The sequence below is a fragment of the Adiantum capillus-veneris genome, chromosome 16 (genome assembly GCF_014529385.1).
Source record: "Adiantum capillus-veneris isolate H3 chromosome 16, ASM1452938v2, whole genome shotgun sequence".
Classification (NCBI taxonomy): domain Eukaryota; kingdom Viridiplantae; phylum Streptophyta; class Polypodiopsida; order Polypodiales; family Pteridaceae; genus Adiantum; species Adiantum capillus-veneris.
The window spans coordinates 35,147,754-35,159,245 of record NC_140946.1 but is presented as its reverse complement, the minus strand read 5'-3'; the positions used below and the strand labels follow the sequence as shown (position 1 = coordinate 35,159,245).

General features: G+C 46.2%; 1 protein-coding gene across 2 annotated transcripts in view; it reads left to right on the top strand.

Annotated features, from left to right (window-relative positions):
* Positions 1–2,228: 2,228 nt before the first annotated feature.
* LOC147438851 (uncharacterized) overlaps positions 2,229–11,492 on the top strand; it is a 35,502-nt gene continuing 26,238 nt past the window's right edge. Inside the window, exon 1 of one of the 2 annotated variants that reach the window (XM_086484816.1) lies at positions 2,229–2,702. In XM_086484816.1, coding sequence (XP_086340942.1) covers positions 2,379–2,702 — 324 coding nt within the window. In that variant the 5' untranslated portion in view covers positions 2,229–2,378. The remainder of the gene's footprint in view (positions 2,703–11,492) is intronic. The other variant, XM_086484815.1, reaches the window with a different exon arrangement.

Sequence of the window (11,492 nt, the reverse complement as noted above, 5' to 3'; positions counted from 1 at the left end):
TTGGCATACATGTCGACCAAGGCAATGCAAAGCATGACATTTTCTGTCAACAATCCTTGACTAACAATATTATCGTGAATTCTTTTGTCCATGTCAACATCTTGTGTAATGCAACATGCCTTCCAAGTGCAAGTGTATGTGATTGCATTTGGAGAGATGCCCTCTCTCTGTATTTGCTAAAAATAGCCGAAAGCTTCTCGACCCCGATCCTTGCCTTCAAGATGCAATTGTATGTGATTGCATTCGGAGAGACACCTTCGCCTTCCATCCGTCGAAAATAGTCCAAGCTTCTTGGTCCTGCCGGGTACATCTCGTTTGCAAGAGACGACATCCCGGAAAGGAAGCTCCTCAAGCACTTTATGGAGTGCACCACATTTGGCATACATGTTGACCAATGTAGTGCCAAGCACTACCTTTTCTTTCGACAACCCTTGATTAACAATATCATCTTGAATTCCTTTGCCCATATGAGCGTCTTGTGTAGTGCCACATGCCTTCAAGGTGCAAGTGTACGTGATTGCATTTGCAGAGATGCCCTCTCTCTGCATCTATTGAAGACAACCCATAGCTTCTTAACCTTGACGCCGACCCTAACCCTAACCCTAACCGTGTTGGACATATCCTACAATCAATGCACTCCATGAGACAACATTGCAAACAAGAAGCTTGTCGAGGACTTGTTGCGCTCTGAGATGCACTGCATTTGACATACATATTGCCCATCCTACAATCAACACACTCCATGAGACAAACTACAAATATGAAGGTCGTCGAGGACTTGTTGGGCTCTAAGAAGTGCACCGCCCTCTACTGAAAACAACCCAGAGCTTCCTGACCTTGACCCTATTGGACATATCTTGGTCCTATCTCGATAGATGGAGGACACACACACATATTTGATTTGTCTCATAGGCCGACTTCGGCTCTAATACATGTAAAAAGATCTTTCTTTCTTTCTTCTCTCTCTCTCTCTCTCTCTCTCTCTCTCTCTCTCTCTCTCTCATAGCAGGTATTCGTATGTGTGCATGCGTCGAGAAGTCTTGCCTCAGCCCCTATCAAGGAGGTCATTGGATCTGCGTGTGTGTGTGTGTGTATAGAAATCTTACTCTATCTTGGTTGCAAACGACTGCATGAAAATCTCCTTCCGTTGTGGCAAGAAGAAACCAGAATTGCCTGAAGTCGTGTGGGATATAATAAAATGATAAAGCGGAACTTGGAGTCACGCTTACCCATATTTTGCATGGGGCTAGCCATGCTCGTGTGGGTGAGCCTCCTCCACACATCCCATCCTCAACAATTTACTACATCACATTGGTTCTCATTAAAAAAAAGAGATTGCACATTTATACACTAATTTTTGGGTGACGTGCATGGCAGAATTGGAGCAGCTCCGTGTGTGTGTGTGTGTGTGCGCGCGCGCACGCGTGCGGACTATGCACGTGCTGCAGCCTATAGGTGTGTTTGTGTGTGTGCACACTAACAATTGTGTGTGTGTGCAGCTTGGAGCATGTGCGCCAACAAGTAGGTGTGTGCATGTTTGTGTGACCCGACCGCTTCAATAAGAACAATGCAAGGTTAGCGCCTGATCAGAGAGCACTTCCTTGAAGGCATCGGAAAGAGGAGCGATGGACACGTGTTTTGGGGGGGGGGGGGGACTTGTCATTATATGGCACGGCTCCAGCCAGGGGAGATCTATGGTGGGAAAGAGAAGCGGAAATCGCAATGCAATCTCAACCGTCCGTCGACTCGGTGAACTAGGGGGTGAACTAAGGGCGAACTCGGGGCAAAAATGGCGCCTCGAGTTCACTCCTAGTTCACCTGCCTCACGGGTGTGGGTCAAACCCGGGACGTCTCGGTTGCCACACGAATGCCCTACCACCATGCTAGCGCACGTCACTGCCCATGTTGGCATGGCACATGGTCACACCCTAGTTTACCCGCCCCTAGTTCACCCTTAGTTCACCCACCCCTAGTTCACCCCCAATTCACTGCATGATCCGATGGCTGAAATTAAAGCCGCCTCAGCCCCCCCCAAATTTGGGCCCTAGATCCCCTTTGAGCAGGAGCCGTGCCATATAGTGACGAGGGGGTGGGGGTTAATTCCTGCCCATTATATCTTAGCAGCTTGAAAGACTTGCCACGTGGAAGGATGAGATTTAAATGGAGATTGGTAGCCAAGGGATGAGATTAACGGAGACTCATTTAAATGGAGACTGATAGTCAAGGGACTGAGTTTTGGACTAAGGCGAGAGAGAGAGAGAGAGAGAGAGAGAGAGAGCTTGCAGTCAAGCATGATCATCGACAAGCAAGCTGAGGCAGAAGATTGAGAGAAGCAGCTTCAAGCTTGTAGCGGTTATGAGAGGACCCAAGACTCAGGAATGGAGTACAAAATTGCGTCTTACCTCGTCACTGGCCGGGATAACAAAGGGTTTCTTCTACGCTCAACGAGGACAGCTCAGAAATTTGCAGTTCCAGCAATCACCCGCACCCCTTCGCATAGGGCTGGTAGGGCCTTCTGCTGCTATGTGCCAGCTTTTATGAAAAGGGCAGGCATGAAAACAATGAATGTAGTCCAGTTTGTGGAGGAGTCTACTGATAATGAGCCCCCTGACTTCAGAAAGGCCAGGCGCCTTGTCGCCAGTGCACTTCTTGGAGCCCTCATGGATCGCATTAAGATGAATAAGTGGGAGTCAGCCCTGAAGGTATTCATCAACTTCTGCAAAAGTTACGTCTTTCTGAGAAAAGAATTAGATTGGGCAATGTGAACAGGTCCGTCTCATCCTTTCAGGTGGTCTTTTCCTTGTTGTAACTGCATCTATGTCACGGGGTTTTATGACTGTGCCTGACTTAACTCAATGGCATATACAATTTCCTTTGTTCCACCATTTCTGTATGACTTGGAGAGCCTCCTGAGTGAAGCGGTAATGCTCTAACAAGTAGGTCCCATCAAATTGTGAGGTCTCCTACCACCTAGTCTTAGCTGAGGGGTTAAGAAAAGGCACTTGCCCGTACAAGTAAGCAGCACCCATGTACAAAGATAGTGTGGCCTTGAGCGGGTCAAATCACCTATTGGGAGCACCACTTTGCCCCTCCTAGCTGAAGTAGGCACAGCATGTGCCAATGGAATGGAAGTCTTGGTATGGTCATTGTTCCTACTGATGCCATCAAGCTTGCCTTTGCTCTTTGTACTTTATCCTTTGAAGGGATTTTGCCTTTGCCTTTGAATATGAGTTTAATTTTCTGATCAAGCATGTGCTGAGTCATCACCTTTTTTTAAAAACTTCAACCTTGCTTTGAGAGAAAAAGAGGGCTACTCAACAGCTACCTCGTCACTCCCCCCACAAAGAACCTAAAAAGGTCCGGGCCATGAGCTCAGAAGACTGTACAACCAAACGCTCCCCAGGCATCGGCTTGCGTCGTTTGGAGGTTTTTTAGCATAAAGCGGAACGCTCCCCAGACAACGGCTTGCGTCGTTCCGAGGTTTTCAAACATACAACGAAACGCTCCCCAGGCATCGGCCTGCGTTGTTCCGAGGTTCAAACAATACCAAAACAATATATCTCACTTCTCCACCCGGGAGTAAAATCACCAATCAATGAAACCAGTATTAAAACCAGAGTCAAACAGTTCAAATCGGCATCAAGACATGTTCAAAACAAATACCATCCATTTCAAACAAATTCCAAACAGGATCACCAAACAAGTTCTCAAACAAATTTCAAACTTAAAAAGCAATCTCGACATCAATCGAGCTCGAAAAGTGGACCGACTTTCCATCCTGAAACCTGCACCTTAAAGAAATTAGGGTTAGGCTCATTCCATAAGGTTGTAGCCGAGCACAGCATGGTCCTCAGCTCTTGGACAAAGAACGTTTCTTTGGCGGCAATGGTAGTCCCAAGATAGCAATCGCACTGGACGTCCAAGGTCATTTGCTCGTGAAGAGACATCTACTGAGAGATGTCGAGAAATTTCAAGTTGTAATTTGCTAGGGTTTCCATGGCAAGCATTTCAAGATACCCGACTCTGCCAGAAGTTGCACTCCGAAGGAAGATGTTAGAAACCATATAACCTTGGGCAATTTTTTTTTTGAAAGCTTACCAAGTCCTTGGAAGCGTGCGGCTTGGTAACTATAGACATCAACATTTGCATGGCATTGCTTTTGAGAAAAAAAGAGACTCCAAACAAATCTTGGATCCTTCTCTTGCAAGTGATCTTTTATGGCTTATGCCCTGTAAGACATGAGCGGTGAAGACAGGAGCGCGCCCGATGCGCGATGAAGTAAGCGTGGGAGTGGCTGATAAATTTAAGGACTAAGACCCGAAGATACTTTTAGTAAAATTCCAATAGCTCTGTCTGTTCTTTTGTAGGACTAGTATGCTTTCAGAAAAGTACACGCATGATGCTCTGATACCACTCTGATACCCCATAAGTTGGTAGGACTTCTTCTTCTGTTACTTGTTCTTTTTAGGGTTTAGGCCCCTCGGCCAGGATTTGCAAGTTGGCTCCATTCTTCAGGGCTTTGACACGTCAGTAGTTTGTGACAACTACGATGTCAAACCCAGGAGAAGGGAGGCAGAAACCGACCACCAGGATAAGCCTAGACGTCGGGAGAGAGGAACAAATCACCATGACAAGGGAAGAGGTCAGGAGAGGGAAGCTGATCATCGTGAAAAACCCAGACATAGGGAAAAACATCCAATGATATGAAGATAGATTTTCCCACATTCAGAGGCAGCAGAAGGGATGATCCCGATGTTCATATCCATGGTTTTGAGCAATATGGTGACCTCAAAGACATTGATGAAGATGACTTGGCGTAATATTTCCCTCAGATTGTGAAAGGTGCGGCTAGAAAACGGTACTATCCAACATGTAGGTTGAGAACGTAAAGAAAGCTTTCATACTGGAGCATGATGAGATGTCACGTGACACATCCAACCCTATGTGTCCGTGGACAAGCTATAGCATGACAAGGGTTCAGTTCAGTCAAGTCAGTATAGAATAGAAAGTGATATGGCACTTTTGTGAGTCTGTTCGCAGACCGTGCATGACCAGACACTTAGATTAGATGCATATCCTTTGGTTGCACATAGCATGACCATCAGATTTCCATCAGAACCCATCAAGAGCATTTTTATAGTGCATAGACCTATTTTCCCTATTTTTGACATTTTTCACTTATTATTTTTAAGTGACTTTTGTTAGAAACTAGGTAGGGCAATTTTGCTAAGTTTGTATATATAGAAACCTAGCGCTAGCACTTTCTGGCAGAAGAGGCAGCAGGAGCACCTTGCTCAATAGGCAACTAGCAAAACCAACCCTCGCGACAACTCCGACGTTTTCTCTCACCAGAATGGCCTAGCGTTTTTGCACCAGATCAGCCTACGTTTTTGCACTTGTAGATTCCCGGCGACAGTAGACAGCAGATCAGCCCTAGCGTTAGCAGATTTCCCAGAAACAGCAGATCAGCCCTAGCGCCAGCAGTTTCATCAGCAAGGACAAATTTCAGTCCCTAGTGTTTTTGGTTTGCATATCAACCGCAACGTTTTTGCAGACCTTCGCGACAAGGACATCAAGAACACCAACGTTTTCAATTTTCAGCAGTGTACCAGCAGAAGAAGTCCCAAACCTCGCAGATCTCACCTTCCTGCAGCAGATCCTCACCGCATGGTCAGATCCAGCGTCGTTCACAGTTTCAGCCTGGAAAACGCAGATTTCAGCATCTGCGTTTTCAGCACGTCGTAGTCGTATCGTCGTCATCAACATTGTCACCGGACATAGAGTCAGAATTCAGTAGATACAAGATTTGCAGATTTCAATCCATTAGCGTTCTCAGATTTCAGTCCGTCTCGTCGTCGTTCTCATCGTCGGCAAGTCCAAGCATTGTAGAGATTTGTACAATCATCAGTAGACCACTCTCGCCATAGAGAGTGGGGCCTTCGGAGGAGGGTTTGACAACATTTTGGTGTCGTATTCTTCTCTCTCTATCTCTCAGTCTCAGCACCTTCATTCAGTGTTTATCCACTTTGTTTGTGTCCATTGCACTCTCTCACTAAAGGAACGGAAGGCTCTCCCTTCCGTAAGTAAAAGGAACCTTGAGCACAGTTCGGAGCACTCATCTTGAGCAAAGTTCAACATTCACTTCCGCTGCACCTTACATTGGTATCAGAGCTTTGGTAGTGTTCTGTATCACTCAAGGAAAGAACCACAAGAACCACATAATTGTTTTTCGCTTGTTGCGGTCGCATGTAACCCAAGTCCTCTTGGACGTGTCGATTCCTAATCGTGTTTTTGAAGAGTGAGAGGAAATCCAAGAAAGAAGGGCTTGTCCAGCCTCCCCTTGTGTCTCTTTTCACTCATTGAGGGCGGACCGTGCACTTAGCAACCGACCAATTGACGTGAGGTGGGAAAAAGCAACCTTGGTGTGAGCGCAAGGCCGCCAAGGGGTGCGCCCGCGGAAAAGAGCAGAACTCGGGTGAAGAGAAGATCCTTCTCTAACATAGATTGCAAGTGAAAGAAGAACCTCAAGAATCTCAAGACCGCAAGAACCAAGACCCACAAGAACCCAAGTTCCTCGTGAACTTAAGAACCCAAGACCACAAGAACCCCCAAGAACCCAAGACTTCAGTGGATGGTCATCCCTTGAAGCGGAATGGATACTTCGGTTGGAGGTGATCAGCATGAGAGAGGCGAAGAAGAATTTTCCCCACCAAGAGGTTTTTCCGACCCTCCCCCTTCCCCATATACGCCAAGGATTGCACTAACTCCTATGGAGGAGTTGAAGCAGCTATTTATGGAAAGGAAGTTAGAACGAAAAGAAAGAAGAGCAGAAAGAAGGGCAGCCATAGATCGTGAATACGAAGAAAGAAGGGCAGCCATAGAGCGTGAGCACGAGCGCGAGAACAAAGAAAGAGAAGCAGAATTTGATCGCGAGAACAAAGAAAGACAAGTAGCATTTGATTGTGAGAACAAAGTAAGACAAGAGAAGGGCGACCAACACATGAAAGAGTTGTGGCGACTTTTTTCTAAAGTGCAGGCACAGATGCTAGAGACTCGGGAAAAGGAGACTCTCTCAGTCTCTTCTTCTCCAAAGCAAGACACACAGGCTTTGCATGATAATGATGAGCATGATGATTTACATGATAAGGACAAGCATGATGATTTGCATGATGAAAGATGTGATTTCTCACAAGCATGATGATTTGCAAGAAGATGATGTGATTGTTCACAAGAATGATGTGTTAGTTGATACTTTTTCTAGCGAAGCTAACCTCGTTGCAGATTTGATCATTCACGAAGAACCGATCTTGGCTTTCAAGTCGAAGTCCAAAGAACCCCCTTAAGAAAAACCGAACTTGGCTCTCGAACCTAGGTCCAAACAACCCCCACAGGAAGTACTATGTGTTCGCATGATTAGTCAGCACGCATTGTACGAGTGTTTCATTCGTGATCGTTTCTTGATGTGATTGTTCACAAGAATGATGTTAGTTGATACTTTTTCTAGCGAAGCTAACCTCGTTGCAGATTTGATCAATCACGAAGAACCGATCTTGGCTTTCAAGTCGAGGTCCAAACGTTGAGCACGATTCACTCATGAATGAGCACGGATATATGCGGATTTCTCATGAAAAGCTGAAAAGTATGTATTCAAGGAAGTCACATTCCATGTCTCTTCCTTGGCACGACACAGTCGTAGAAAGAGCACAAGAAAGATTGAGCATCAAGCATTGGCATTTCCATTGTGATTTGCCACAGTTGATTGATTTAGATCAGAAAGTCGAGATTCGAACCCATTGTTTGCGTATGTTTGATGAAATGTTTGGCACTCCGTCTCTTGTAAGTTGTTTCATCTACATTGCATGCACAGTCTTTTAGGAAGATTATATTTTTTCCATTCACTTTACATGGAATGGGTATGTTCATGTTTTTGTGTTGGAAGTGGTTTCAGGAATTTTCAGCCTTGGAGATTCTTGAAGAAGGTGGACCTACGTCCATAGACATAGTTGAAGCATTGAAGGAACCATAGATGACTTTGTGTCACTTTCGGCGCGGTCCAAAGAAGCAAGCATTGCAGACCTTTATGAAGTTCAAGTATCACACAACCCACACATCAGAGTGGGGCAGCGAAAAGTCCTTTCGAGGATTCCGGATGTTGTTGGCGATCTCCCTCGACGCCATACAATTTGGTACCAGTACCTCACTTTGAAAAGGAGAGGATGTCACGTGACACATCCAACCCTATGTGTCTGTGGACAAGCTACAGCATGACAAGGGTTCAATTCAGTCAAGTCAGTGTAGAATAGAAAGTGATCTGGCACTTTTTTGAGTCTGTTCGCAGACCGTGCATGACCAGACACTTGGATCAGATTCATATCCTCTGGTTGCACACAGCATGACCATCAGATTTCCATTAGAACCCCTCAAGAGCAATTTTACAGTGCATAGACCTATTTTCCCTGTTTTTTACTTATTATTTTTAACTGACTTTTGTTGGAAACTAGGTAGGAAATTTTGCTAAGTTTGTATATATAGAAACCTAGCGTTGGCACTTTCTGGCAGAATAGGCAGCAGGAGTACCTTGCTCAACAGGCAACTTCTCAGCAAGACCAACCACCACGACAACTCTGGCGTTTTCTCTCACTAGAATGGCCTAGCGTTTTTGCACCAGATCAGCCAGCGTTTTTGCACTTGCAGATTCCCGACGACAGTAGACAGTAGATCAGCCCTAGCGTTAGCAGATTTCCCAGAAACAGGAGATCAGCCCTAGTGTTAGCAGTTCCATCAGCAAGGACAGATTTCAGCCCCTAGCGTTTTTGGTTTGCAGATCAACCGCAATGTTTATGCAGACCTTCGCAACAAGGAGATCAAGAACACCAACGTTTTCAGTTTTCAGTAGTCAGTACCCGCAGAAGAAGTCCCAAACCTCGCAGATCTCACCTTCCCGTAGCAGATCCTCGCCGCACGGTGAGATCCAGTGTCGTTCACAGTTTCAGCCCGTAAAACGCAGATTTCAGCATCCGCGTTTTCAGCGCGTCGTCGTCGTATCGTTGTCAGAGACATAGAGTGAGAATTCAGTAGATACAAGATTTGCAGATTTCAGCCCATTAGCATTCTCAGATTTCAGCCCGTCTTGTCGTCGTCGTCCTCATCGTCGGCAAGTCCAAGCATTGTAGAGATTTGTGCAATCATGAGTAGACCGCTCTAGCCATAGAGAGTGGGGCCTTCGGAGGAGGGTTTGACAACATTTTGGTGTCGTATTCTTCTCTCTCTATCTCTCAGTCTCAGCACCTTCATTCACAGTGTTTATCCACTTTGTTTGTCCATTGCACTCTCTCACTAAAGGAACGGAAGGCTCTCTCTTCCGTAAGTAAAAGGAACCTTGAGCACAGTTCGGAGCACTCATCTTGAGCAAAGTTCAACATTCACTTCCGCTACACCTTACATTGGTATCAGAGCTTTGGGAGTGTTCTATATCACTCAAGGAAAGAACCACAAGAACCACATAATTTTTTTTGCTTGTTGCGGTCGCACGTAACCCAAGTCCTCTTGGAGGTGTCGATTTCTAATCGTGTTTTTGAAGAGTGAGAGGAAATCCAAGAAAGAAGGGCTTGTCCAGCCTCCCCTTGTGTCTCTTTTCACTCATTGAGAGCGGACCATCCACTTAGCGGCCAGCCAATTGACGTGAGGTGGGAAAAAGCAACCTTGGTGTGAGCGCAAGGCCGCCAAGGGGTGCGCCCGCGGAAAAGAGCAGCACTCGGGTGAAGAGAAGATCCTTCTCTAACACAGATTGCAAGCGAAAGAAGAACCTCAAGAACCTCAAGACCGCAAGAATCAAGACCCACAAGAACCCAAGTTCCTCGTGAACTTAAGAACCCAAGACCACAAGAACCCCCAAGAACCCAAGACTTCAGTGGATGGTTATCTCTCGAAACAGAATGGATACTTCGCTTGGAGGTGATGAGCATGAGTGTCACCAGCGTGTGACTACTATCAATCCTTTTTGTTGATTTCTTTCTTATTATCTATTTACTTTCACTTTTTGGAAACACCCCTCGGGAAATCTAACTGCCCTGCATTGCATAGCTAGTGTGGAACTGTCCAGAGGAGTCCAGGCCTGAGGGCAAGAGAGCACTAAGGTTAGACAAGGACTATGGTTAGCCAAAGTGGGGTCATTGCCTAGCCAAAGCGAATCTTTTGCTACAGAGGCTATATTTCAGTTCTGGGTGTGGCTGCAGTGTACAAAGGGGGTCGGATGACCTAGAAAGATACAATGGCAGCATCTCCTAAAATTTAGGGAACTGCTATTTTGGGACCTGAAAATGTGTTTGCGTCATTACCTCCGGAATGACAAGGAGAACATTTTCTTACTTTGCCGTGAAGTCAACTGGGCAACCGGTTGGGAGATTTTTAGGCGGCAACCCCGAAACGGGAAAATGCTTGTAAATGTGCCAAGTGGCACCTTCTGGTGCACTTTCCTCATGCAACAAGAAGTGGCGCTGAATTTTAAGCTGGGAGAGGCTCATTTTCAGTTTTTGTCACAGGTTAAGAGCTATGGAGTGCTTGCTTTCCCTCCAATGTACAGTGCGGTGCCAGGAGTGATGCCCTGCACGCTACGCACTGCCCTCTCTCTCCTCTATGGTAGTATGTTATGCCCCACTAGTGGGCTTTTCATTTGACCAATGTACAGTTGTGTGGGTTCATGCGCGATTGCCGAGGCAAGAGCCTCTTGCACATGTATTGGATTAGCTAGCGGCTAATCCCCCCGCAGGTACAGATGAATTCAGAGAGGTTTCACGCCAGAAATCTCGTCCGATTCAAAGGGCAAGTAGCCCTACAGGTGCGGGAGCTCGAGGACTTGCTACGGATGCGACCAGCACGCGAAACAGAGCCCGAAACAGTAAATTACAGCATGCTGTGTATTTTTGCTGGTTTAGGGTGTTGACCCGAAACGGACCCTAATACCCCTAGGAGGATCGGGGACGCGAGGGGACCGCTGTACAGGTGATCTGGTGCATTTTCGGGGCTGAAAACAGAGAATTCAGCGTGCTGCAGATTCTCGCCAGGTTTTGCAAAGTGCCCGTATGCGTCGGGAAAGTCATTCAATGCGTGGGAATACTGACTGTGGAGTGTCCTAGTACAGTTATGTTGTCGAAATCGGGCTGGAACAGTTGAAATTCAGCCAAGTTTGTGCGGGGCAGCTTGTAGGGAACCACAACGTTTATTCCCTCTTTTGAACAATAAAGAAATACCGAAAGGGGCGCCTAAGTTAGGGGCCAATCTGGTGTCGGTCTACTCATACAGGTGCAATCTAGCAGCTTGTATCCCTCTCCCCTTTGTTGTGTCTTGAAAGTACAGGTAAAGTGGACGACAAATTAAATGGGTGAAAGCTAAATCAAGGTTTGAAGTAAAGTCTACCGCCCTTTTTGGATTGAACAGGCCGGTTTCATGGTTCCATCCCCGGGATTAAATCACTTTTTCCCATAGAAGTGAGG